This window comes from Dendrobates tinctorius, unplaced genomic scaffold, assembly GCF_039654945.1.
Source record: "Dendrobates tinctorius isolate UK_male_01 unplaced genomic scaffold, ASM3965494v1 ptg000111l, whole genome shotgun sequence".
Lineage (NCBI taxonomy): Eukaryota > Metazoa > Chordata > Amphibia > Anura > Dendrobatidae > Dendrobates > Dendrobates tinctorius.
The window spans coordinates 6,099,513-6,127,008 of record NW_027361779.1 but is presented as its reverse complement, the minus strand read 5'-3'; the positions used below and the strand labels follow the sequence as shown (position 1 = coordinate 6,127,008).

The 27,496-nt window shown below is 42.5% G+C and overlaps 1 protein-coding gene across 3 annotated transcripts in view; it reads right to left on the bottom strand.

Moving 5' to 3' along the window:
- ASCC3 (activating signal cointegrator 1 complex subunit 3) overlaps positions 1-27,496 on the bottom strand; it is an 825,088-nt gene that overhangs the window by 676,512 nt on the left and 121,080 nt on the right. For all 3 annotated transcript variants that reach the window (XM_073589497.1, XM_073589498.1, XM_073589496.1), the window contains exons 6-8: positions 14,041-14,248; positions 12,719-12,857; positions 12,492-12,617 (exon numbers count right to left, since the gene is read on the bottom strand). In XM_073589497.1, the coding sequence (XP_073445598.1) occupies positions 12,492-12,617; positions 12,719-12,857; positions 14,041-14,248 (473 nt within the window). The remainder of the gene's footprint in view (positions 1-12,491; positions 12,618-12,718; positions 12,858-14,040; positions 14,249-27,496) is intronic.

Sequence of the window (27,496 nt, the reverse complement as noted above, 5' to 3'; positions counted from 1 at the left end):
GTAGCGGGGGAGCCGGTCGGAGGTAGGTATCAGACATAGCGATATCGCTAGTAATATCGCTGCTACGTCACAAAATCGGTGACGTTACAGCAATATTGCTAGCGATATCGCTATGTGTAACGGGGGCTTTACTGTCTGATTGATGTCAGTCACAGAATTCAGCCAGTGAACTATCAATAATACTAAAGATGTTGTTGGTGGGCCTGGAAACAATTTCAAGAGGCAGAGGTTTCAGGAAGTGCTCTGTCAGGCCTAGAGCACATAAAGGGTCATTTACATTTGAATTTAAAAGCTAATCTCATAGGAATGTAGCATCAGACAGAAGATATAAAAGTGTTGATGTCTTTACATTACATAAATCTACATGTCCATATATGTGATTTGGAGAGCGGATTAATCTTACTGACAGATTCCCTTGAAAGAGAACCAGTCAGCGCTCACTATCACTCGCCCTGCCCAGATGACTGGAAGAGAGTGGGTTGATGGAAAAACACAACTTAATTTTCTCCCTGCAGCCATTGGTGTCTAAAATATTATTTACCTGAAGATTACAATTGTAAGAATAGGTTCCCTTTAAAGAACTTTGCCACATGACTCAGGACTTGAAGCCAAAGCAAAACTCCATTTGCAGACATGTGTTTTGGCTTTTTTTTGCCAAGTAGGAGAGCTGGTTTGTTAGACCCATGTTAATGCTTTTCACCTATGTGGTAAAGTTTCTATTGGTGATGGGCTTCACATTAGTGTAGGGAGACTAAGGGTACCGTTACACTTAGCGATGCACCAGCGATCCCGACAACGATATGGATCGTTGGTGCATCGCTAAGTGGTCGCTAGTGAGCTGCCACACAGGCAGATCTCACCAGCGACATAGCAGGGGTCGGGGGTCGCTACTTACCTGTCAGAAGCGGCGATCCTGACTGTTGTGAGCTCATTTTCGGATTTACCTCTGGCTTCTGGTGAGGGTTATGGAGCTGGCTGTGCTGACAGAGGAGTAGTGAGTTCTCTATCTGGACTCCCTCTGTTGGTGAAGGGAGGTAATGAAGCTGATCTAAATGGCAGAGACCAGTTACCTGAGGAAGAGGACTGTGATTGGACATCAGGAATTTCTGATTAGATTTAAGGCAGCCGACTCCCTAGTTTCTTGCTGGTGATTTCTCCTGACTGTGGCTTCTGGTTTCCAGTTTGGTTCCTGCCTTCTTAAAGCTAAGTTTTCTCTGCTATTGTTCATGAGTTTTTGTCTGGTTTACTTAGTTTTTGTGTTCAGCCAGCCCTGGCTGGGACTGGGCTGAATCCCCATTTTGTCTCTGATCAGTTGATCTCTTTTGCTCTGTCTTCAGAATATACCTGAGTGCTGATATAGGGAATTGAAGTCTAGCGACTTCAGGGCCTTTTTCTATCAGACGTGTTGGACATTTTTTGGCAGGGTTTTTTGCGTGATTGCAGACAGCAGCTTTTCTTTCCTGTCCTTTCTAGTTAGTGAGGGCCCCATCGTTTGCTCAGCCTATCTTTCGATCTGTGTTTGTGTTTTCATCTTGTTTCACCGACAATACATGTTGAGGGCTGTTTATTGTTTTGGGGTCTGCTCAGGGGCAGTTTAGATTTTCCCTTTCTTTCTTTAGGCTTATTTAGTTCTCCGGCCGTGACGAGGCGTCTATGACCACCGTAGGCATGCTCCACGGCTACTGCTAGTTGTTGTGGAAAGGATCAGGGGTCTGCAATCCGCTAGTCACCAACCTCTCCTGTTTTCTGGGCTTAGCTTGCTTTTTGTTTTTTCCTCCTCGGTGACTCATTCATAACACCTGACGTCCTCCCGCCCACCTCCAAGCGTCGCTTATCGGCGCCACAGGAAGCCCAGCAGGAAGCGCCCGACGAGAAATGGTCCAGGACGTTCTCACGCGATCAGCGATGAGTAGCGGGGGAGCCGGTCGGAGGTAGGTATCAGACATAGCGATATCGCTAGTAATATCGCTGCTACGTCACAAAATCGGTGACGTTACAGCAATATTGCTAGCGATATCGCTATGTGTAACGGGGGCTTTACTGTCTGATTGATGTCAGTCACAGAATTCAGCCAGTGAACTATCAATAATACTAAAGATGTTGTTGGTGGGCCTGGAAACAATTTCAAGAGGCAGAGGTTTCAGGAAGTGCTCTGTCAGGCCTAGAGCACATAAAGGGTCATTTACATTTGAATTTAAAAGCTAATCTCATAGGAATGTAGCATCAGACAGAAGATATAAAAGTGTTGATGTCTTTACATTACATAAATCTACATGTCCATATATGTGATTTGGAGAGCGGATTAATCTTACTGACAGATTCCCTTGAAAGAGAACCAGTCAGCGCTCACTATCACTCGCCCTGCCCAGATGACTGGAAGAGAGTGGGTTGATGGAAAAACACAACTTAATTTTCTCCCTGCAGCCATTGGTGTCTAAAATATTATTTACCTGAAGATTACAATTGTAAGAATAGGTTCCCTTTAAAGAACTTTGCCACATGACTCAGGACTTGAAGCCAAAGCAAAACTCCATTTGCAGACATGTGTTTTGGCTTTTTTTTGCCAAGTAGGAGAGCTGGTTTGTTAGACCCATGTTAATGCTTTTCACCTATGTGGTAAAGTTTCTATTGGTGATGGGCTTCACATTAGTGTAGGGAGACTAAGGGTACCGTTACACTTAGCGATGCACCAGCGATCCCGACAACGATATGGATCGCTGGTGCATCGCTAAGTGGTCGCTAGTGAGCTGCCATACAGGCAGATCTCACCAGCGACATAGCAGCGGTCGGCAGTCGCTACTTACCTGTCAGACGCGGCGATCCTGACATCCTTCCGCCCGCCTCCACGCCTCGCTTGTCGGCGCCACAGGAAGCGCAGCAGGAAGTGGCTGACGAGAAATGGTCCAGGGAGTTCTCGCGCGACCAACAATGAGCAGCGGGGGAGCCGGTAGGAGGCAAGTATCACATGCAGCGATATCGCTAGCAATATTGCTGCTACGTCACAAAATCGGTGACTTTACAGCGATATTGCTAGCGATATCGCAGTGTGTAACGGGGGCTTTACAGACCAAGCAATGATCCCTCGGAACATAAGATATACTTTTTAGGATTGCTACTAACAATAAGTGGCACTGTAGAACCTGTCCTTTTACTCTGTGGAAAGGATATTTGCATATATAAATTCCGAGGGGATGATTGCATGGTAAGTCTGTGTTTTCTACAACGAGAAACTTTACTCCTTAGATTTTTTTTTTTATTGTAAATATCTAAGTCTTTTATTATGACCAAAAAATTATTATGACAATACATTTACTGGCTACATACACTTTAGTAGAAAGGCACTGTATATCAAAACATTTTATATCTCAATACATGCATAGTTTCTATTATCTATTTCTTCATTTTTTTAATCAAAATATATATATTTTTTAAATCTGTTTGGTAATGTGGGGTCAACAAACTATGGAGACGACTCATTATATATGGAGTAAAACCTTAATAAATTGCAGTATTTTTGCACAACTTGGCACAAAAATATTGTGACTTTTGGTGTTTACAAGCCAGTCCTGGCCAGAAACATCAATATGGGAGTGGCATGGGGTACTGACCGCCGATAAAGTTCATCCTAAACTACGCCACTAGAGTGGCATAACATTCTTGAAGTGTAGTTAGCCCCTGGGACTGGCATACATTTCTCGTGGTACCAGATGCTGTGTATCAGACGCGATGGTTACAGTAGGTGGACAGGTTGTTTAATGAATCAGGTGAGGGTACTCTACCGAAAGCTTCATTAAGACTGGTGTGCACTCCCTATGTCTTTTTATCTAGAGCTAAGGAACACAGGATCATAAGTATATTTTGGGAGGGGACCTCTCTCCTTTGATCTCATTGTTAGTATGTGTAACTACTCATGAAGTAAAATACCATTTACAATGACCCACCAGCGGCATGATACACCCGTTGTTCGGTAAACTTCTACCGATCGGCAGTCGTTTGAATCCCTGTTTACACGTTCCAAAGCAAACGATGGACACTGAACGATCTATACTAGATTGCTCAGTGTGCATAAGTTGTCTTTGTTCTCGCCAAGAACCATGATCTCTTTTGCTGCATAAAAGATCATTTCACCGGATGAACAAGAGTTTTGCTCATTCATTGGGTGATCGGCATCTTGTTTACATGGCAAAATAATTGTGAAACCAGTGTCTTTAACAATGGCTCATGCACAATAATCTTACAGTGTGTAAATGCCCCTTACGTGTTGTGAAAAATTTTGCATCGGTATAAAGAGTCACATATGGTACACATCAGGTACCAGAGTCGCCAAAAATATTTGTGAGTACAGCACAAAGCCGGGGACATTGCCTATGCATTAATATTAATTATGAAAAAAAATGACTTCACCCTTAAACCCTTTGGTTTAGGATTCTCTATTTAGCGAGCAGTCAGAGCAATTCACTCGTTTATCATTTGCTGTATGCAGGCACCATTTTAGGTGATATCACAGGCAGCAGAATTCTGTGACACGTCCTTGTTCATAAACCTTAATGGGATTAATCTCCATGGATAAAAGTGCACTATCCTAGAGAACAACAAACCAAATAGAGAATTTCAGCCAGGAAGGTTTAATGTTGAATATTAATTGCCAAGGTAAGAGGAAAAAGAAAAACAATCATGCCAACAGTCAAGTCATATCAATAGGACACAATAAATCCTAATCCCGGTATCAAACAGTATGCACACATAAGTACTTCCAAAGCTCGTAATTAATTTATAAGACACAGTTGGTTTTGTGCAGCAAAAAAAATTCGACCCTCGATGGGTTCTAATGAAATTTTAATTAATTTTGTAATGATATTTTTTTAAGAAAGTAAAAGTTGTATGCAGGCAGAAAGTATTCAACTCTAAAGGTAACAAACAGGCTACTCACTAAGGCTGAGATCACACTGGTGTTCGGAACTGCAATATTCTCTGTAGTCATTGGTACAGACAAATGACACTCAAGGAGGAGATGGATTTGACCCATGGCACCAGACAGACCTCAATTATTGTAATGAGTTTTGTCGGGTTTCCATTATGGTGTGCTTAATTTTTACTGAAAAAAATAGTGCAGGATGCTGCATTTTTCCTTTAGATAAAAAAACGGAACTTGTCACGAAACCTCGGTGGCTCCAAGGCAAGAATGAACTTAGGCTAAGCAAGTGATTCTATACTGTAAATATACATCTCGCTTTGTTGGTCTTTACCCTTGATGTATAGGCAGAAGAGTTCCATGTAGGTGCATATAACGCCCATTGACTCACAATATAAAACATGACCAATCTTTGGCACACATTGGTGTACATGTAAGAACATTTCAGGGATGTGAAAACATTAGTAAATCGAGTTTGCTGAGGGTCCATGGCAGAGAGGAATGTCGGCTGAGCAATGTATGCAAATTTCCCAAAGAAGCATTGCATGCTAAGCCTTCTCACACTTGCATGCCAAGCACGTCACTCTCCACAAGCAGAAAAGGTACCCCTTGGATTCCTAACTGAGCAATGTATTAATGCCATTATAGGTCTCACATTCCTGCTATAGAGCCTAGGAGCATCTCCAACCTCTGAACCACTTCTAGTTATTCTACTGGTTTCCCAATCAAATAAACAGTCTTATGAAAAATTAGACTGTACTACTAAACACTTATTGGGTTAATAGCGAGTCTAACATTGTAAGTATGGGCTACAAGCTAAAGTTTGAATTATCTGCTAAACAGTACATTCAGACAAACATAGTTTTGGTTTGTGTGAACCAGGGCAAGACTGCGCAACTGTTGAGAGTTGTAACGAAGCACAAAGTTGCTGACTCCGTCACTTACCCCAGCAGGCCACAGGAATCATTAGAAATATTGGTTTTGTAGTACATCTTGCTTTCTTCCATCCAGTGTAATATTAGTAACATATCCCATTTAGTGCTTGGGGACAGGAACAGCATGGCCCTGTGTGATTTCAAATGCCAGGGCTGAATTTCAGCCCCAGTCCGTATCTGGTGTGAACATATGAAGAATGTATAGCAAACATACCAAATATTGGCCTATTTATAAATTCACATGGGATATATTTCACACAGACCCAATGTTAGCTTATGCACAAATTCACATGGGATATATTTCACACAGACCCAATGTTAGCTTATGCACGAATTCACATGGGATATATTTCACACAGACCCAATGTTAGCTTATGTACGATTTCACATGGGATATATTTCACAAGGACTCAATAATGCTCTATATATTAATTCACATAGGCTATATTTCGTCCAGACCAAATCTTAAGCTATGTACTAATTCACATGAGCTATATTACACTCAAAGCCAATGTTACCCTATGTACTTATTTTCATGGGATATGTTTTACAATGTCCCAATGTAGGCCTATGAACTAATTCCTAATGCACATGGATTATACAGTATTTCACAAGGATGCAAGGCTGGCCTATGTATTAATTTTCATGGCCTATATTTCATACAGACCCAAAGTTAGCCTATGGACAAATTCCCATGGGCTACATTTCACACGGAGCCAATGTTAGCCTATGGACTAGTTCGCATGAGCTATATTTAACAAGGACCCAGTGTTGGTATATGTATTAATTCACATGAACTTCAATTTCAGGAAGGACCTAATGTTGGCCTATGTATTAATTCACGTGGGCTATTTTGTACTCTTCAATGCATGTAAATAGCAAGCAGCCCTTGCATCCATCCATTACATGAATGTGCACATAGAGAAAGTCACATCTGCAATTTGCAGACATGACTGGTCGGGTCAGTTCAGTGGACGATATCAGACTAGTCTAAAGCTACCAACTCATTGAAGCCCCTAAAAGTGATGAAGTATTGTACTGTAATGGGGACAACCAATCAAATAAAAGCATTTCTTAAATCATTAGCATAGCAGTGATCCACAATCATTCTAATCTGGAGACCCATATTCAACTCCAAGAAAGGGTTACGAACCCCATCCAGACCTCTTTCCATGGAGTAGTGGCATCCTGCTCCCATTAAAGTAGCGACATACAAAGCCCCCATTACCAGCGTCATGACAAGCAGTATTCTTAACATTCAGGGGTTCCCCCACCTTACCCAGATTCAGTATTCTCGCATCATGCACTCCTACCATGCTACCAAAGAGTAGTTATTAATGGTGCATACTCAGATTGGGCCAGGGTTACTAGTGGGGTACCACAGGGTTCTGTATTGGGACCCCTACTATTTAATATATTTATTAATGATCTAGTGGATGGCTTACACAGTAAAATATCAGTATTTGCAGATGATACAAAACTATGTAAGGTAGTTAACACAAAGGAGGACAGTTTGCAACTACAGACAGATTTGAGTAAATTGGAGAATTGGGCTGAAAAATGGCAAATGAGGTTTAACACAGATAAGTGTAAGGTTATGCACATGGGAAGGAGAAACAGATGCTACAATTACTTACTAAATGGGAAACTGCTGGGGAAATCAGACATGGAAAAGGACTTAGGCATCTTAGTCAATAAGAAGCTAAATTGGAGTGCCCAGTGTCAGGCAGCTGCCACCAAAGCAAATAGGGTCATGGGATGCATTAGAAGAGGTCAGGGGACAGGAGATGAAAACATAATTCTCCCTCTGTACAAATCACTCATCAGACCACACTTGGAGTATTGTGTGCAATTTTGGACGCCGGTGCTCAAGAAAGACATTACTGAACTTGAAAGGGTTCAAAGGCGGGCTACTAAAATGATAAATGGAGTTGGTTCACTACAATACCCAGAAAGGTTATCAAAATTAGGTCTATTTATTCTAGAAAAGAGAAGACTTAGGGGAGACCTAATATATATGTACAAGTATATCAGACGGCAATACAGAGATCTCTCCAATGAACTGTTTGTACCAAGGACTGTGACAAGAACAAGGGGGCATTCTCTTCGTTTGGAGGAAAGACAATTTCTGCACCAGCATAGAAGAGGGTTCTTCACGGTAAGAGCAGTGAGGCCCTGGAATTCTCTTCCTGAGGAAGTGGTGATGGCCAACTCACTGAATGAATTTAAGAAAGGAATGGATGCTTTTCTTGTGAGTAACAGTATAGAAGGTTACGAATAACATAATATTATAGGTAGATGGTTGACCCAGATTAGGGGAAGGAATTTTTTTCCCTATGGAGAAAATTGGCTTCTACTCTGTGGGTTTTTTGCCTTCCCCAGGATCAACAATGCAGAACAGCTGCACTAAAAATAGGCTGAACTAGATGGACATAAGGTCTTCCTTCAGTCTTCAAAACTATGTTACTATGTTACCATGCCCAGCTTCAAGCACCCCCTCTATCTGGCAGCATTAGCCTATCTCCAGATTACTATACTTAATTTATCTCTGAACCCCCAAGATTAGTATATGCACATCCAGTTCTTCTCTTCTGCTCCTCATGCACCATACTGGCAGACAACCGCGAGCCACAAATCAAGGGCTCGCAAGCCACAGGTTGTGGATCCCTGCATTATAGCATGGTTAATGACACATTGAAATATCTAAAAATTGTGACTCGTTAAGACATATAGCTAGGGTTCCATACACTAATGTCTAATACAGAGAGCAAGGTATCCTTGCAGGTTGCCAAAACTTATACACAAAGCCCTCTCTCTGGGCTAATCCTCACCTCATGCGTAAGCATTGTGAAAGCTGACCTCCAGTTGGCAAAAGGCTTAAGATCTATGAACCGCTCCTGTAGATTTCAATACATTCAACACGTTATATAGATAAATGAGATTTATGCTTTAGATTGGCTCAAATTCTCAAACTTGAGTGAAATGTATTTTTAAGTTAATAATACTAATAAACTAATCTAAAACATTTGATTAAATCATGTTTCTAATGACTGATATATTCAGTGGGAGTAGTAAGCTGCTTAAACATTAGTTTACCGATTCATCAAGAATGGCGAGCTGCACGCTGATCTTGACGAAGAGTCTCGCTGCGGTAAGATGTGCCAAATATGAAGGCTTCCGTGTGGCAGCATCAAACGAGAACAGCAGCACATTTCTGTCATAATCTCCTCTACTTTTGTTATGTTACATTTTTCAAAAAGTTGGCGGAGATGGCGGAAAACGCCTAAGAAATGGTTTACGTCAAATTTCTGGAGTGCAACGTTTGATGAATGGGTGTGTGCCAATCAGAGCAGATAGGCAACACGATGCCCAACAAAAACCAGCACGAGTATTTACAACAAATATTTAAGAACAACTGTAAAATATCATAAAAAAGCCCATAATAACATACTTAATGCAACAAACCTACCTTACTCGCTCAGGAAGGGTAGTGGATAGCGAGACAGACAGACCTAGTTTAGCTTTGCACCAACAGTTTACCCTTATAGATTGGGTTTAATGATGACGAGAATGTGGGTCAGCAGGAATAACAACAGGCCTCCTGAGACATCATAAAAGCGGTATTATGAAGAAGACGGCACTAACCTACTAATTTGGCTTGACGTCTGTGTATGAGCAGATTCCTTGCACACACAAAGCAATTTCAGGGTGATTCGGAAAATGTGCTAGGCAATCTCCTGTCCATGTATGATATTCTGCTCCCTGCTCCTAATCAATTGTTTGCAAATGAATTCAGAAGCGGAAATTTGATAGAGAAAAGGCTATTGCAGATGTTTCGTCCGCTCACATACAGTCCTATACTGTCATTTTCAAGCTCAAGGACATTTTAGTAAAGCTTGTGAATGAAGAAAGCGAAAAGCACAGTGCTGAATCATTACACACTGTATAGATTTCAGAACTTTCTTTTATTCATAAAATAAAAAAAAGATTAAACAGCAATATTAAAGGTTTAATACCTATTAAACCTAAAATATTGTTGTTTATTTATTCTATTTGGTTTAATTTTTTTCAGCATAGAGAAAACCATTGTGCACACCAGGGCCGGACTGGGACTAAAATTCAGCCCTGGCATTTGAAGTTACACAGGCCCACTAGTCACATGGTGACTATATAATATCTTTGTACACTTGTAGTTTACAAGAAGTGAGAGGAGATTAACACGACTATATAACATGTAGTCACAGCTGTGTCCAGTATTTCAGCTCAGTCCTATTTATTGCTTTTAGGTACAGTCCCCTTTTGTATGCATGATTACAGAATTCCTGGCAGAACTGCTCTCTATTGGGCAACCAGACCCCCTGGTCATAGCCGCCCCTATCATACCTCCCAACTTTTGAAGAAGGGAAAGATGGACAAAGACTGCGGCGCGCACAGCGCGCCACTGCAAATTTTGGCCACGCCCAGCCACACCCATTTCACAACTAGTCACACCCATGTCCACACCTAATCGCACCCATTTAGCACTGCTGATCACACTGACTGGTACTGAGGGCACAGTGGCTGGCATTATGGGCACACTGACTGGCACTAAGGAAGAGAGAAAACAGAGAAAGAGAGAAAAAAGAAAACAGAGAGAACGAGAAAGAAAGGGGAAAGAAAGAAAGAACAGTGAGAGACAAAGAAAGAACAGAGAGAGACAGAGAAAGAACAGAGAGAAAGAGAAAGAACAGAGAGAAAGAAGTAAAGAAAAGAAAGAAAGAACAGAGAGAAAGAGAGGAAAGAAAAAGAAAGAAAGAGGGGAAGAAGGAACAGAGAGAGAAAAAAAAAAGAACAGAGAGAGAAAGAAAATGAGGGAAAGACAGAACAGAGAGAGAAAGAACAGAGAAAGAAAGAAAAAGAGAGAAAGAAATAAAGAAAGATTCTACAAAGATACTATAGCAGCCCGGCTCCCATTGTAGTGCCCACCTGAGCCTCCCGGTGCAGGACATATCATGATCCGCTCACATGGCCGACATCCCCGATTCCAAGGCGATCCTCCTGTCTGCGCTGTCGGAGGAGGACACGTGATGGATCTGAAGCATTCCTAGTTCCGTCACAATCTCCTCAAGAAATTATCTAATTTCCGGTCAGCTTCCAGCACATGACTCCTCGGGGCTCCGCCGTGTACTCCTGTGTCCGTGGGAAAAGCCCGCTTTGTATGCTTTGTACACACTTGGCTCCGCTCCGTACATCCCGTACACGCGCGGCTCCGCTCCGTACATCCCGTACACGCGCGGCTCCGCTCCGTACACCTCGTACACGCGCGGCTCCGCTCCGTACACCTCGTACACGCGCGGCTCCGCTCCGTACACCTCGTACACGCGCGGCTCCGCTCCGTACACCTCGTACACGCGCGGCTCCGCTCCGTACACCTCGTACACGCGCGGCTCCGCTCCGTACACCTCGTACACACACAGCTCTGCTACATCCACACTGTAAATCCTGACCCCACACATACTTACCTCAACCAGCACCATGACAACAGCAAAGCAGAATCTTGCAGACGGTAGAGGCAAGGCTGAGCGCACAGGACCTGTGATGAGGTCACAGGAGGGGCGGAGTCAGGGGTGACATGTTCGGGGGTCTGGACAAAGGCTCCTGATCATGTGACCCCCCCTGACTCCTCCCCTCCTGTGACCTCATCACAGGTCCTGCGAACAGAGCGAGCAGGCAAGCGAGTGCGACGCTGTGAGTGGCTGCGGGGGGGGGGGAGGAGGTCTCATGCTAAGGCGAGGATGGGGTGCGTGGGGGGGGGCGTGGCGGCTTATCTCCCTGCAGTGGGGGAGGAACTTGAAACTATCACCGCCATGCCCGCAGAGGGCCAGCGGCAGGAGCAACAGTGGCCGCAGCAGCTGGCAAGCGGCCAGATGATCAGGCGCTGCCGCCCGCGGCCCACGTGACAGCGGCCCAGCGGGAAAATGCCCGGTTGGTTATATTGCCAATCCGGGCCTGGTGCACACCATTGTTTTATGAACCCGCAGATGTAGACTATTTATTTACAGTCCCATTCATACCCATGAGGGCATCATACATTTTTCTGGGAGGAGTTTTTTGGGAGATTTTATAAAAAGGGAAAAAAGGCTACTTAGAAAACACAAAGAAGGAAAACATATTTCTGTGTTTCCTAATATGTGAGTTGTGATACCTATACCAGGACAAGACAGCTTGTCAGTGCCCCATTTTATTTTTTTTACATATACTCCTGCCTAATGTTCTAGGAGTCTCCCAAACACTGCCAAAAACTGGTCTGACCTATAAAGGCATGGACTCCAGAGATGCTCTGAAGATGTCTGGTTTTGTCTAGCACCAAAGTGTTAGAAGCAAATTAAACACATATTTATTAATGACATTAATATCATTCCCTGGGAGTAAGCACAATAGGCCCAGAGCAAGCGCAACAGGCCCAGAGAGCAAGCGCAACAGGACCAAAGCAAGCGCAACAAGGCCCAGAGTAAGCGCAAAAGACCCAGAGCAAGCGCAACAGATCCAGAGCCAGCTATGAAGGGGGACTATGAATAAATATTGCTAATTTAAGGTATTATGGTGTCAAACCCAACTGAATTTTATCTGCAGATAATAATAGTAATGTAAATAACCACACAAACCTCATCTAAGTCTTTAATGAAGATAGGTTTCTCTTCCAAACCAATAGGCATTGGTTCAGTGACGGGGATCTTAACTTCTTCATACATTTTGTTGTTTTCTCTTTGGATACCTTCTGGCAAAAGCAGCTAAAAATAGTAAATATATCATTCCATTAGTCAAATAGTCTTTTTACAAATTGAGGTAGAAAAAATAGTGTAAAAAAATGATACAGGAGCTGTAAACATGCCTTTGCTCCACCGACAAACGCAGATGTTTTCATGGCTTCAGCATACGAGTCATAAACATGTGGAAACACAAATCTTTCACCATAGTCCCTTTCTCTTCCCAGAATGGGCACAATCCGGGCATTCAAAAGTGCCTGTTCCCTGTAGAAAAAAAAAGAACCATAATAAAGGAATTGTGAGCAACACAAACTATGGCTGGGTCTGGAACAATGAATAAAAGATTGCATATAAAAAAAGAATAAAAGTACACAGAAAATATGTGCTGGAAAAAAATAAACCTTGAGAAAAAAATAAAAAAGAACATTTTTCAGCACCTGCAAGCCACACAGATTTCAGCTGTGGCCTGATAATAAACTGATCTTTCTGCACCGAGTTACAATTTTGCTCAAAGGAGAATACATCTGAAGAGGTAGAAAAGCCCAAACAAAATGCAATGTGAGCCGGCAAACCCTATTATGTGAGCATTTTTAGCTGCTTGGCAAACTCCAGGATATTCAGAGATTCACAATGAGACAGAAAGCTAGTGAATGATATTAAGGCAGAAGTATATTTTTGCATAGAATGAGGTCTCTGGAGTGACCCTAACAAGATCAAGCGCAGGGAAGAGGTGGAAGTTTATGCAGCAGTCTGGTGTCAGTGTCACAGTCAATTTAGCAATTCACCTGCTTTAAGACAAAGAGGTCAGCGAGCGAGTATGAAAACGCGCTCCCAATACCAATTGCTGCAAATTATAGGCATAATTTGTAGGCATTGGCAACTCAATAACCGCGGGAGACGCTCTTATTTACAGTGCTGTTGTCCCCACTCTCCGACACATAACAATGTAGAGATCACACGTTTTATGGGCTCAATATTTAAAAAGCCAACAAGGCTAGGGTTTTTTTTTCCTTCACTGCAGCAATGCAACGCCTTATTTGCTTTCCCTTTTTTCCCTATATTTCAAGATGACAACATAGAAAATAGCTACCATTAATCTCCAGAGGAAAAACCAGATAGTTTCAATGCATTTAGTACAGACTTCATAAATCTTAAACTAGTGGTGTGTACAGAGCACCTAAGGAAGATAGCTTACCTCCTTAATCTGCATTTCTAAACCGCGTGAAAGCGACCAAGCAGATTCTAATTAAGCAGATCACTGCTTCCTTATCCTGGAAAATTAGGTTTTCAGAGAGGAAAAAAAAAACATTCTATACTTGTGCTAAGACGTGACCTGAAGTTGAAATCGTATAATCTCCAAAAGCTGAACTTAAAGAAAATAAATGATTAGGATACCTTAAAGTACCAATTACAGCTGAAGCATTTTTCAGCTTTTGGCATTTATTACCTTTGCATCCGCAGTTCCTTCGGATCAAAGCCTATTAGTCCTTCACCAGAAATCTCTCCTTCGTCGCCTACTCGCTTTTCTCGCTTGGCATGGCGTTTTTCTTCTCGACGATATTGCCTCATGAGCTGCTTTTCCTGTTCGGACTGGACAGTGACTTGACAGCCATAGTTGGGTTTTCCGCCATCAGTAGCATTTTTTTTGTGGAATTCTAACGAACAAAAATACACACATTCAGTAAACTATGGAAAATAATATTAAACAATTCAGACTTAATGTAATTTTTAGATTAAAAAAAAATGTCCGACAATGAACTTTATTGAAAGGCTAACCTGCCCAGTTATACATTCATACATCTACAGTGACCTCTCATTTCATAACCATTCAGGAGCTTACAGGGAGTCTGTCACCCCGAAAAGCCAAATCAAACCATTAACACATTCATACTCATACTTGTAGTGTAGATTTTACTTATTGTGCTTTATATAAAAACGGTTTTATTAGATATGCAAATTAGGGGGCTTCGGTGTGCTCTTGGCGGGGCCAAAGCCTCAGTGCACCAAGTCCGCCACCTAAATTACAATCCTCCACAACTACCCTTGTGTTAATTAACAGCACTCACTCTGGAGAGCTGCATGAATGGAGTTCTCAGTCCTGCACACACTGACGGAGCCATGAACACAAAAAGTATCATTGTGTGCAGGTGCGATACTGGGTGATGAAGGAGGCCTAATTGTCAATGTATTCATTAATAAGCACATTTTCCACACAGAGTAAGGGTTCATCTCGGTCCGATCATGGATCACAATGCACAGCCCAGGCCTGGCCAATCTCATATAAATATATGAAACTGTCATGTTCCGGTGGGGAAACCCATGGTCAGTCCAAGCATTGTGGTCTGTGATCGGACCGAGATCCACTGACATCTGGATGAGCACAAAGAGTGACAATTGTGGGGAAAAGTGGGCCCCGAAATTACATAAAAAAGAAAGCTTTAAAGCACTGTTTTTGTTTTTTTTGAGTCACATTTCAGATAATCTTTAGATACACATGTTTTTCCATCATTCATAACGGCACCACGAGAGAGGGGATCCGCCCTTCAAGGACAGGAAACCTTCAAGATAAAAGGGGCGGCTGCTCTCTCCGCATCAGTTGGTTTCCTGTCCTAGATGGGGAACCCTCAAAATGAAGACTCTTGAAGATTCCTGAAGAAAGAAGAGGATGCCTGGGCCTGGGTCGGATGGTTACTGGCAGGCACGGTTCTGCTACATCCGTCACCAGGTACTGGTAGTCGCCTCGGGGGCCATGTATTCCCATGCCCCTACTGAGCGAATGCATGGCCACAGCCCGTTAGAAGATGCCTGGGTGAAGTTTAGAGCCTCGGAGGCCACATGGCGTGTACCCTCCCTGATGCCGACATGTCCCATGGAAGTCCTCGGAGGCAACTTTTTGTGCACCCTCCCTGTTGAAGTATGGTGGTCATGCAGCCTTGTGAGGCACATCGGTGCCCGGGCAAGATTAAAACTCCTCGGAGGCTATGTTTGGGTACCCTCCCTGTTGAGCCAGGCGCTAAGGAACAGTCCTGATGAAGAAATACCTGCAATCGGTGGTGGCAGTGCTGATGCTTCTCCCGGTGAGACCAGGCCGCAGGTATGACGAGCGACAGCAGGGTTCTCAGATCCGATATCGCGTCCTTGCAGCGCTGTGATGAGGGTCATGGCATCGAAACGCCGGGAACAGGTCGCAGGTACGCACCGGAAGTGTTCAGAGCGTGTACCGGAAGTGACCCGGACACGCACCGGAAGTTAAAACCGGGTGCGCGCAGTGAGTATGCCTGGGACCAGAGGAAGCGTACAAGGGGGAGCGCAGGAGTATGAAGACCCGGGGACACGAGCAGATCCTTAGGGAACACGCACTGGACAGCACGTACCGGAAGTGGTTGCCAGGTGCGCGCGCACGACCCTCGAGCCGGTATACCCCGAGGTAGAAGATCAGGTGCGCACTGGATGTGGTTGCCAGGTGCGCACACACATAAGACAGTGCACATGCGTGGGGATTAGAGCAGGAATCGCAAGAGGCCGGCAGGTGCAGGATCAACCAGGTGATCCATTAATCAAAAAAAATAAATAAAAAGGGGGACATAATGCTGTTATTTAAAGGCAGCAGGAAGTGCTGGCAGGCGTCACCAGGCTATTGGGTTGAATGTGACTGCTCTAGTCAGGAAGCAGCAACAGCAGCAGCTAAGCAGCTTGTGGGATGGAGAGCCTTTCTCCAGAGCACTTGCAGCCACGCCAGGAGGTGCAGGAGAGGCGGTCTCACTCAAATGAGAAGAGCCAGATGCGCCGCAGCAGCAGTGGGAGCCGCTCTGGTAGCGCACGGGCGGATCATCACGGTTCCAAAAAGGAGGGGTCCATAGTCTCTTTGGGAGACAGTGAGAAGACCAGTCAGCCTCCAGATCCAATACCCGTTCTGTGAAGCGTCCGAGTGGTGAGTGAGCTTCGAGAAAGTCCAGCACGCTAATGTCTGTTCTATTTCTCTTTCTCTCTTGTCTCCTCTCTCCCATCTTTTTACATACATTGGTGGGGTGGAGTATAGGAGGTCCCTAAAAAGCATAGATCAAAATCTAAGAATAAGGAATGTCCCTTATGCAATAGTTCCTTAGGAGCATCCTGGAATAAAAGATTGTGCCAGGACTGTATTAATAAAACAGTAGCGGAAGAGACACCCTCTTTCGCTGATAACCTGAGATCCCTGATTCAGTCAGAAGTCAGTAAATCAGTAAGGGCTGGATCTCATCCAGCACCTGGATCCGGCAAATTGTGGGGTCAGGTCTGGTGTTAAGGTTCCACCACTGGCCGCCACGAAGGTACATTCAGACTCCAGTACAGTCCTCTCAAGAAAAGCAAGACAGTCTGGAAGGGGAAGCAATCTCGCTCCTAGACAAACATGTCCTGGAAAAGGTTCCGGTAGAGGAAAGAAAGGAAAGTTTTTACTCCTCCCTATTTCTTATAAAAAAAACCAGACAATTCCTGGAGGACAATTATAAATCTAAAAGGCCTCAACAAGTACCTGATAATCCTATCATTCAAGATGGAAACAATAAGATCGGCAGTAAAGATCCTCTTTCCTCAGTGCTATATGGCAGTCCTGGACCTCAAGGACGCTTATTACCACGTCCCGATCCGACAACAGGATCGCAAGTTCCTCAGGGTGGCGGTCCAGATGAGGTCTCAGTGGCGTCACTTTCAGTACAGGGCTCTGCCCTTTGGGGTAGCAATAGCCCCCCGAGTTTTCACGAAATTAATTGCAGAGGTCACAGCGCATCTCAGAGAAAAAGATACTCTGGTGATACCATATCTGGATGACTTCTTGATAGTGGGAAGAAATCTCTCACACTATCAAGAACAAGTCAAAATAGTGATGGAGACACTTCAGATGCTGGGGTGGCAGCTGAACCTCAAAAAATCCAAACTATAACCAGCAATGATACAGAATTTCTTGGGGTTAACAGTAGACTCGGTGGAGCAGGAGTGTTGCCTCCCAGAGGAGAAAGAAGAAAAGATCAAAAAACTAATCGTAACAACAATAAAAAAAAACAGAAGTGACTCTGAGAAGGGCCATGTCGGTGTTGGGGTCCCTAACCTCCTGCATACCGGCGGTGAAATGGGCCTAGTTCCACACAAGGGACTACAATGGTGTGTGCTACAAAACGACCTGAGACTTCAGGGACAGTTAGAGCAGAAGCTCACACTCCCGACCCAGTACTCCAGTCACTCAGGTGGTGGTTACAGATAGAGTCACCTCTGAGAGGAGTACCCTGGACATACACAGCCTCCAGGGTAGTCACAATGGACGCCAGTCCTTGGGGGTGGGGAGCCCATCTAGATCCCTGGGCCCAGGAGGAAACAAATCTATCCTCAAACGATTGGGAACTTCTAGCAATCGAAAGGGCACTAGAAGGGTTGTTGATACACCTACAGTCATATGTAAAAGTTTGGGCACCCCTATTAATGTTAACCTTTTTTCTTTATAACAATTTTGGTTTTTGCAACAGCTATTTCAGTTTCACATATCTAATAACTGATGGACTCAGTTATATTTCTGGATTCAATTAGGTTTATTGTACTAACAGAAAATGTGCAATCTGCATTTAAACAAAATTTGACCGGTGCAAAAGTATGGGCACCCTTATCATTTTCTTGATTTGACCACTCCTAACTACTTTTTACTGACTTCCTGAAGCACTAAATTGGTTTTGTAACCTCATTGAGCTTTGAACTTCATAGCCAGGTGTATCAAATCATGAGAAAAGGTATTTAAGGTGGCCACTTGCAAGTAGTTCTCCTATTTGATTCTCCTATGAAGAGTGGCATCATGGGCTCCTCAAAACAACGCTCAAATGATCTGAAAACAAAGATTATTCAACATAGCTTTTCAGGGGAAGGATACAAAAAGTTGTCTCAGAGATTTAACCTGTCAGTTTCCACTGTGAGGAACATAGTAAGGAAATGGAAGAACACAGGTACAGTTCTTGTTAAGCCCAGAAGTGGCAGGCCAAGAAAAATAACAGAAAGGCAGAGAAGAAGAATAGTGAGAACAGTCAAGGACAATCCACAGACCACCTCCAAAGACCTGCAGCATCATCTTGCTGCAGATGGTGTCACTGTGCATCGGTCAACAATACAGCGCACTTTGCACAAGGAGAAGCTGTATGGGAGAGTGATGCGAAAGAAGCCGTTTCTGCAAGCACGCCACAAACAGAGTCGCCTGAGGTATGCAAAAGCACATTTGGACAAGCCAGTTACATTTTGGAAGAAGGTCCTGTGGACTGATGAAACAAAGATTGAGTTGTTTGGTCATACAAAAAGGCGTTATGCATGGAGGCTAAAAACAACAGCATTCCAAGAAAAACACTTGCTACCCACAGTAAAATTTGGTGGAGGTTCCATCATGCTTTGGGGCTGTGTGGCCAATGCCGGCACCGGGAATCTTGTTAAAGTTGAGGGTCGCATGGATTCAACTCAGTATCAGCAGATTCTTGACAATAATGTGCAAGAATCAGGTACGAAGTTGAAGTTACGCAGGGGATGGATATTTCAGCAAGACAATGATCCTAAGCACCGCTCCAAATCTACTCAGGCATTCATGCAGAGGAACAATTACAATGTTCTGGAATGGCCAACCCAGTCCCCAGACCTGAATATCATTGAACATAAGTGGGATGATTTGAAGCGGGCTGTCCATGCTCGGCGACCATCAAACTTAACTGATCTGGAATTGTTTTGTAAACAGGAATGGTCACAAATACCTTCATCCAGGATCCAGGAACTCATTAATAGCTACAGGAAGCGACTAGAGGCTGCTATTTTTCCAAAAGGAGGATCTACGAAATATTAATGTCACTTTTATGTTGAGGTGCCCATACTTTTGCACCGCTCAAATTTTGTTTAAATGCAGATTGCACATTTTCTGTTAGTACAATAAACCTCATTTGAATCCAGAAATATAACTGAGTCCATCAGTTATTAGATATATGAAATAGCTGTTGCAAAAACCAAAATTGTTATAAAGAAAAAAGGTTAACATTAATAGGGGTGCCCATGATGGAAAAACACAGGTATTACATACCTAGTAATGTGTTTTTTCATGAGACATGACGGCACCCTTATATACCCTCCCTACTGATCACATCATTAGTTGGGTGCATTATTAGCATTATACACTCCCTTGGGTGTTGGAAATTTAGTAGTATAAAGGATGTATTATTTATCTGTACACTAACCTACGGAGTTCCTCTCGTGCTCTGTAAAACAACTGATGCGGAGAGTGGAGTCACCCGTTTTATCTTGAAGGTTTCCTGTCCTTGAAGGGCGGATCCCCCATCTCGTGGTGCCGTCATGTCTCATGACAAAACACATTACTAGGTATGTAATACCTCTGTTTTATGTACTTATATTTCAAAGAAAAAAATTATATGATAGTATAAATATAGATTTAAAAATATAATTTAGAATGTAGATTTCCAAATTTCCGCCAAACAATTACGAATTATTCATATGTGCATAGAACACCATTGGCCATATATTCCTGCCATGAAAAAGATAAAACAATAAATGAAGCTATATGGCAGAAAGATGAAAATAACAACTGGCAATGCACTCGCTCATGAATGCATGGAGAAAAACGACACATGAAGATCTCTGAAAACAACATTTGCTTGGGCGGAGAGCAATGAGAATGAAGAGGCAGCTAAGGGGTGCAACATTAGAGGGTGGTGAGCAGGAAAGGGGAAAAAAGAGCCAAGCACTGCCTTGCACAACAGCTTTTTATGAAGAATGAAACCAGCAGAGATACAATATAGTTCATGGACAAGCAGAAGTCAAAGAGTAGAGTCAAAGGAGAACAAATACAAGAGCAAGAGATAAAAGCGTTCTTCCCATTTGCAGGTCAAAGTGGCATAACCTTCTCCCGCTCTGGCATCAATTACGGTAAATTGTTAGAATTACTTTTTGATAATTACAGACTGTACAGGGCTAGCCTTGGAAATACATTTAGAAGCAATACAAACAATTCACCTTTCTTTAGCAATGTGAATAAAGGGCTAGAGATGTGAAAGAAACATGACAAGAACTCGAGAGGCCAAGAACAAAATAAAATAAGATAGATTGAAAGGCTGAGGAAAGGTGAGTCAGAAGAATGGCAGAAGGAAGAAGAAAATGTACGATCAAATTAGTGTAAAGGAGGTAGTGAATCTCCGCCTGAAGGGTAAAACCGAAAGACGACAGCTTTATTAAGACAAAGGATAACTGACGGCAATGGGTAGAAAGGCATCCTAATGGGAAATCAAGAGGACATGATATACTGTAGCCCTGATAGCTGCAGATTGATTGTTGACACGAGTTGGCAGACGGAAACAGGTTTCCTTAACCGTAATCCAAATGCAAAGCAGCCTTCATCCATTACAGAAAGGCATACAAAGCACATCTGATTGATCATCTGGCCACACTAAAACTAAGTTAACTTCTTGCAGCCTTTAGGAATAGCTCTCTGACAAACACAAAGGCTGAAATACATGCAGTAGAAACATTTTCTTTTACATAGTACGATGCCCCAACGGTGACATCAACCTTTGGTGAATGTACTCTTGAGCACACTAATTCTTCACTGTCCATATCCTTGCACACTATGCGGACAAAACTACTTGGACACGTATACATTACACCTACAGGAGCGTTTTTGACATCCTATTTTAAACCCACAGGCATTAATAACAGGTTAGAGCTTCAACTCTTTTGGGAAGACTTTCTACAAGATATCGGACAGTGTCTGATTTTTTTCCAATTCATCCAGAAGATTACTAATGAGGTCAGACAGTAAATAACATATTGTCGTTTTATCTACTATAAGGCAGTACAAATAGTAATTAAAGAGGACATATCCACACTATATCACAGCAAAAACTTGTTTTACACATAATACAACTACACTGCAGAATGCAGCAGCCCCCATGGTAAAGGCGAGAGCAGCACACGTGCAAAATACTGATGTGCAACCATCACACTACTAACAATTTATAGTATTATAGGGCATGAATAGGGCATCAGTCACACAGATGACTATAGTGCACAGTATCTGGCTTTTAGTGACGCCCATACTATTATATCTTTTACTGTGTTTTGTTTTTGATTTTAGAGAAGGGACTCACAAGACAATGAATTGTTGTGCAATTTCTCTAGGAGGAAATAGAAAGCTAGGAGGGATAGCTAATACTAGAGAAGAGAGAGAGAGGATTCAAAAAGATTTAAATAAACTGGAGAAGTGGGCAGCAACTAACAGAATGGTTTTTAACAGGGAGAAATGCAAAGTACTACATCTGGGCAATAAAAATGAAAAAAGCATATATAGAATGGGAGGAATAGGGCCAAGTGACAGCACATGTGAAAAAGACTTGGGTATACTAATAGATCACAGACTGAATATGAGTCAACAGTGTGATGCAGCAGCAAAAAAGGCAAATGCAATTCTAGGATGTATTAACAGAAGCATACAGTCTAGATCACGTGAAGTCATTATTTCCCTCTACTCCTCTTTGGTCAGACCTCATCTGGAATATTGTGTCCAGTTTTGGGCACCACATTTTAAAAAAGACATCAACAAACTGGAGCAAGTTCAGAAAAGAGCGACCAGAATGGTGACCGGTCTGCAAACCCTGTCTTATGAGGAAAGGTTGCAGGATTTGGGAATGTTTAGTTTGCAAAAGAGAAGACTGAGAGGAGACTTAATAGCTGTCTACAAATATCTAAAGGGCTGTCACATTGTAGAAGGATCAACTTTATTCTCATTTGCACAAGGAAAGACTAGAAGCAATGGGATGAAACTGAATGGGAAGAGACACAGATTAGATATTAGAAAAAACTTTTTGACAGTTAGAGTGATCAATGAGTGGAACAGGCTGCCACGAGAAGTGGTGAGTTCTCCTTCAATGGAAGTCTTCAAACAGAGGCTGGACAGACATCTGACTGGGATGATTTAGCGAATCCTGCTTTGAGCAGGGGGTTGGACCAGATGGCCCAGGAGGTCCCTTCCAATTCTACGATTCTATGATTCTCCTGAACATGCAAGGCAGAGCTCGAAAGGAAAGGAGCGACATTTGACTTTTTGAATGTAAAATTTGCTGGAATAATTAGCGGACGCCATGTCGAGTTTAGAGAGCCCCTGATGTGCCTAAACAGTGGAAACCCCCACAAGTGACACCATTTTGGAAACTAGACCCCTCAGGGAACTTATCTAGATGTACGGCGAGCACCTTGAAACCCAAGTGCTTCACAGAAGTTTATAACATTGAGCCAAGAAAAAAAAAAAAACACACTTTTCCCATAAAAATGTTTTTTAGCTCCAAATTTTGTAATTGCATAAGGGTAAAAAAAGAGAAAATGGACCACAAAATGAGTAGTGCAACTTCTCCTGAGTTCACCGATACCTCATATGTGGTCGAAAACTACTTTTGAGGTACAGTGCAAAGCTCAGAAGGGAAGTAGCATCATATTACAGTGCAGATTTTGCTCCACTTGTTTTAGGGTGCCATGTCACATTGGCAGAGTCCCTGAGGTGCCAGAAAAGCAGAACGCCTCATAAGTGACCCCATTTTACAAACTAAACCTCTTTATGAATTCATCTAGGGGTGCAGTGATCATATTGAAGCCCCCCGGGGTGTCACAGAATTTTATACCATTGGGCAGTGAAGAAAAAATAATTAACATTTTTACCACCAAAATTGTGTTAACCCCCCAAAAAATTTTCATACTAGCAAATGGGTAAAAATGGCACTAAAATGTGTCCCACAATTTCTGCTGAATGTAGAAATACCCCATATATGACTGTACAGCACTACTTAGCCATACAGAGCGACTCGGTAGGAACGGAGTGCTATTTCCCTCTTAGAATGCAGATTTTCCTAGAATAGTTTGCATACTCCATAGAGAGAGCCCCTAAGTGCTAGAAAAGCAGAATTTCCCCTTGAGTAACCCCATTTTGGAAATTTTAACCCTTTGAGAATTAATCTACAGGTGTAGTGATGATTTTGATTCCATGGGTGTTTTCCAGACACAAACAGTAGCAGATGTTGCTGAGTGAAAATTGCAAAATGCCGTTGTAGTGACCAGTACGTTATGTCCAGCTCATGCTTCTGGAGACAGGCACCTATAAATTAGGCGGGCTCTCATCACTACAGAAATGCCAAACATGTAGGCACTATAGGGAGCCATGTGGTTTAGATACACTGGGGCTCAGAAGAAAGGGGACATTTGGATTTGGGAGCGGAGAATTTGCTGAATTTCTTTTGGGGGGTGAGGAGCCATTTTGCTTTTCCAGAGCCTTTATGCTACCAGTAATATGGATGCCCACTTTACGTTAACAGATGACAGGCCTGGGTGGGGACTTACTTTTTTTGTGGATTTAGTTGAAGCTTTTATTGGGAACATAACATTTGGGATTACATTTATCCTGCGCTCTGCGCTGAGCACTTATTTTAATGATCCACTCACTATAGGATCCACTCACTATAATGAGGCAGCAGAGTTACTCTAGATTCCATCTGGTCTCTGTTCAGCATTGTCTTTCTTTTCAGAAGTGCACAAAAATGTGGTGGACCTCACTTTTATGCGTGACTAAAAAGACGGAAACCTCCAGATCACAGGTGCTTTGGCATCCACAGTGCAGCCATTTTCTCATTATTGGGAAATCGACCAACGAGGGTTCCATCTGAATCACGTATTTCAGAGATTTACACAGAAACCCCGATGTAAGCACCCAGAGCAGAGCACAGGATAAAAGTGCGCCGAGCCATACTGCAATCTTTGGAAGGCAGAATGGAAAAAATTAACAGCGAGTGAAATATTGGTTTTATTTATTTTTTACTCCGTTCCTCATGCAGTATAAGTGACATAGCGACTTTATTCTTCAGATTATAGCCATACCAGATGTATATCGGATTTTTATTTCTGGCGGCTGTCACACACTAAAATAAGTTTTTTATTGCGAAACTAGTTTTTGCATCCCCATATTATGAGAGCTATAATTTTTCCATATTTCGTCCGAAAGAGTGACGTGATGGCTTGTTTTTTGCAGGACGAGTGGACGTTGTTATTGATACCATTTTCGGGCACATGACTTTTTTGATCGCTTTCTATTCTTATTGTTGGGAGGTACAATGAACAAAAAACAGCAATTCAGGAATTATGTTTTGGAACTTTTTTTTTACCACACGTTCCGCGTCTGGTAAAATTAATAAGGCAGCTTTATTCTTCAAGTCAGTAAGATTACAGTAATACCCCATTTATATTTTTTTTTTATGTTTTGGCGCTTTTACACAATGACAAAAAAAAAAATTTACATTTGTCTTTTTGATCGCGTTTTATTTATTTCTTTTACTCATTTATATAGCGCTATTAATTCCACAGCAGTTTACAAACATTATCCCTAATCCCTATCAGTATGTCTTTGGGGGAGGAAACCGGAGTACCTGGAGGAAACCCAAGCAAAACACGGGGAGAACATTTTATTGTACTTGTTTTTCAGCGGTATGATAATAAAGCGTTGTTTTTTGCTTCGTTTTGTTTTTTTTCTTACTGTGTTCACTGAAGTGGATAATTAGTGGGACAGTTTTATAGAACAGGTCATTCTTGTCACGGCAATAGCAAATATGTGAACTTTTATTTGTCTTGTTTTGTTTTTTTACATAAATAAATGCATTTATTGGATTAATATTTTTTCTATTTTTTGTTCTATAGTTGGGTTTTTAAAAAAAAATATTTTAACAGTTTTTAATAACTACCGTATATACTAGTGTATAAGCTGACATTTTCAGCCCATTTTTTGGGGCTAAAAGTCCCCCTCTCGGCTTATACACGAGTCATATACCTAGGGGTCGGCGGGGGAGGGGGAGCAGGGGTGTCAGAGATCATACTTACCCCCCTGGGGGCGGTGTCTGCAGCCCCCCCGCTTCTCCACGGTCTCCCTTCATGCCGGTCAAGTGGTACCGCTCATGAAACTCATGTATATGCGCATTTCAAGTGACCACCGACAGTATCAAGTGGTATCAAGTGACCACTGAAGGCAGGAAGGGAGACAGTGGAGAAGCGGGGCTGCAGAGACCGCGCCAGGAGGTGGTAAGTATAGCGATATTCACCTGTCGGGGTCCATCGCTGCTCACCGCTATCTGCTGCATCTTGTGTCATTGACGTTTAGGCAGCAGAGGGCGCAGTGATGTGGTTAGTGCGCGATGCGCCCTCTGCTGGCTGAACAGTCACTGACACAGGAAGCGGCAGACAGCGATGAGCAGCGATGGACCAGGTGAATATCTCAGGTGCCGGGTCTTGAGCAGGAGAGGTGAGGCATTTTTTGCAGCAGCAGCATATGGGGCATAATATATAAAGCATATTATGGGGGCAGCAATTGGGGGCATAGTCTATGGAGCAGCATATGGGGGCATAATCTACATTGTCCCAGGATGGGACATTACTGTATAGAAACAGATCGCTGATCTAATACTCTGCAATGCTTCTGCACTGAAAAACCAGCTGAGAATGGTGAGTAATATACCTGGTGGGGATAATATGTACCAATAAAAAAATGGAAATAAAATTACTGTATTAAAATCGCCTTTATTATACAAGTTGGCACAACATAAAAAATATATACATATATTATAATGCAATATTAATATAAAAGGCAATTAAACCGCTTTTAATGGGATCTTGCAAATGGAAGTAATAGATCCACAATTGTAACAAGGTAATACCTATACCTCAGGAGTCTGATGCAGGAGGAGATTAGAAGGCAAAAGGTTAGCAGCAATAAAGTGCAAAGACTGCAAGCAAGTGCAAATGTGTGTGGATATTTACTATTGCAAAAAATAGTCCAAAAAGTGCAAATTGCATGAACCTGTAATAAAATAATAAAAGTGAGCATAAACACAAAATAAATATCTAAAGGTGTGCAAAATATGCAAAAAGTGCAAAATAAGCAAAAAAAAGTGCAAACTGCAGATGAACCAGTATATATGGTAGTATAAAATTTGCAGAGGGCAAAGTATATGCAATATGCAGGATGTTACAGGATGAAATTGCTACAAATAATAATAAATATCGATGTGGGAATCACCACACACACAAAAAAATGCACTGACAGCCAAGCCTCGGAAGTAACGCTGATAATAGCGGTATAAAATTATACAGTTGTGGCCAAAAGTATTGACACCCCTGCAATTCTGTCAGATAATACTCAGTTTCTCCCTGAAAATGATTGCAAACACAAATTCTTTGGTATTATCTTCATTTAATTTGTCTTAAATGAAAAAACACAAAAAGAATTGTCCTAAAGCCAAAAGTATTGGCACTGTTCGAAAAATCATGTGATGCTTCTCTAATTTGTGTAATTAACAGCACCTGTAACTTACCTGTGGCACCTAACAGGTGTTGACAATAAGTAAATCACACTTGCAGCCAGTTGACATGGATTAAAGTTGACTCAACCTCTGTCCTGTGTCCTTGTGTGTACCACATTGAGCATGGAGAAAAGAAAGAAGACCAAAGAACTGTCTGAGGACTTGAGAAACCAAATTGTGAGGAAGCATGAGCAATCTCAAGGCTACAAGTCCATCTCCAAGACCTGAATGTTCCTGTGTCTACAGTGCGCAGTATCATCAAGAAGTTTAAAGCACATGGCACTGTGGCTAACCTCCCTAGATGTGGACGGAAAAGAAAAATTGACAAGAGATTTCAATGCAAGATTATGCGGATGTTGGATAAAGAACCTCGACTAACATCCAAACAAGTTCAAGCTGCCCTGCAGTCCGAGGGCACAACAGTGTCAACCCATACTATCCGTCGGCGTCTGAATGAAAAGGGACTGTATGGTAGGAGACCCAGGAAGACCCCACTTCTTACTCCGAGACATAAAA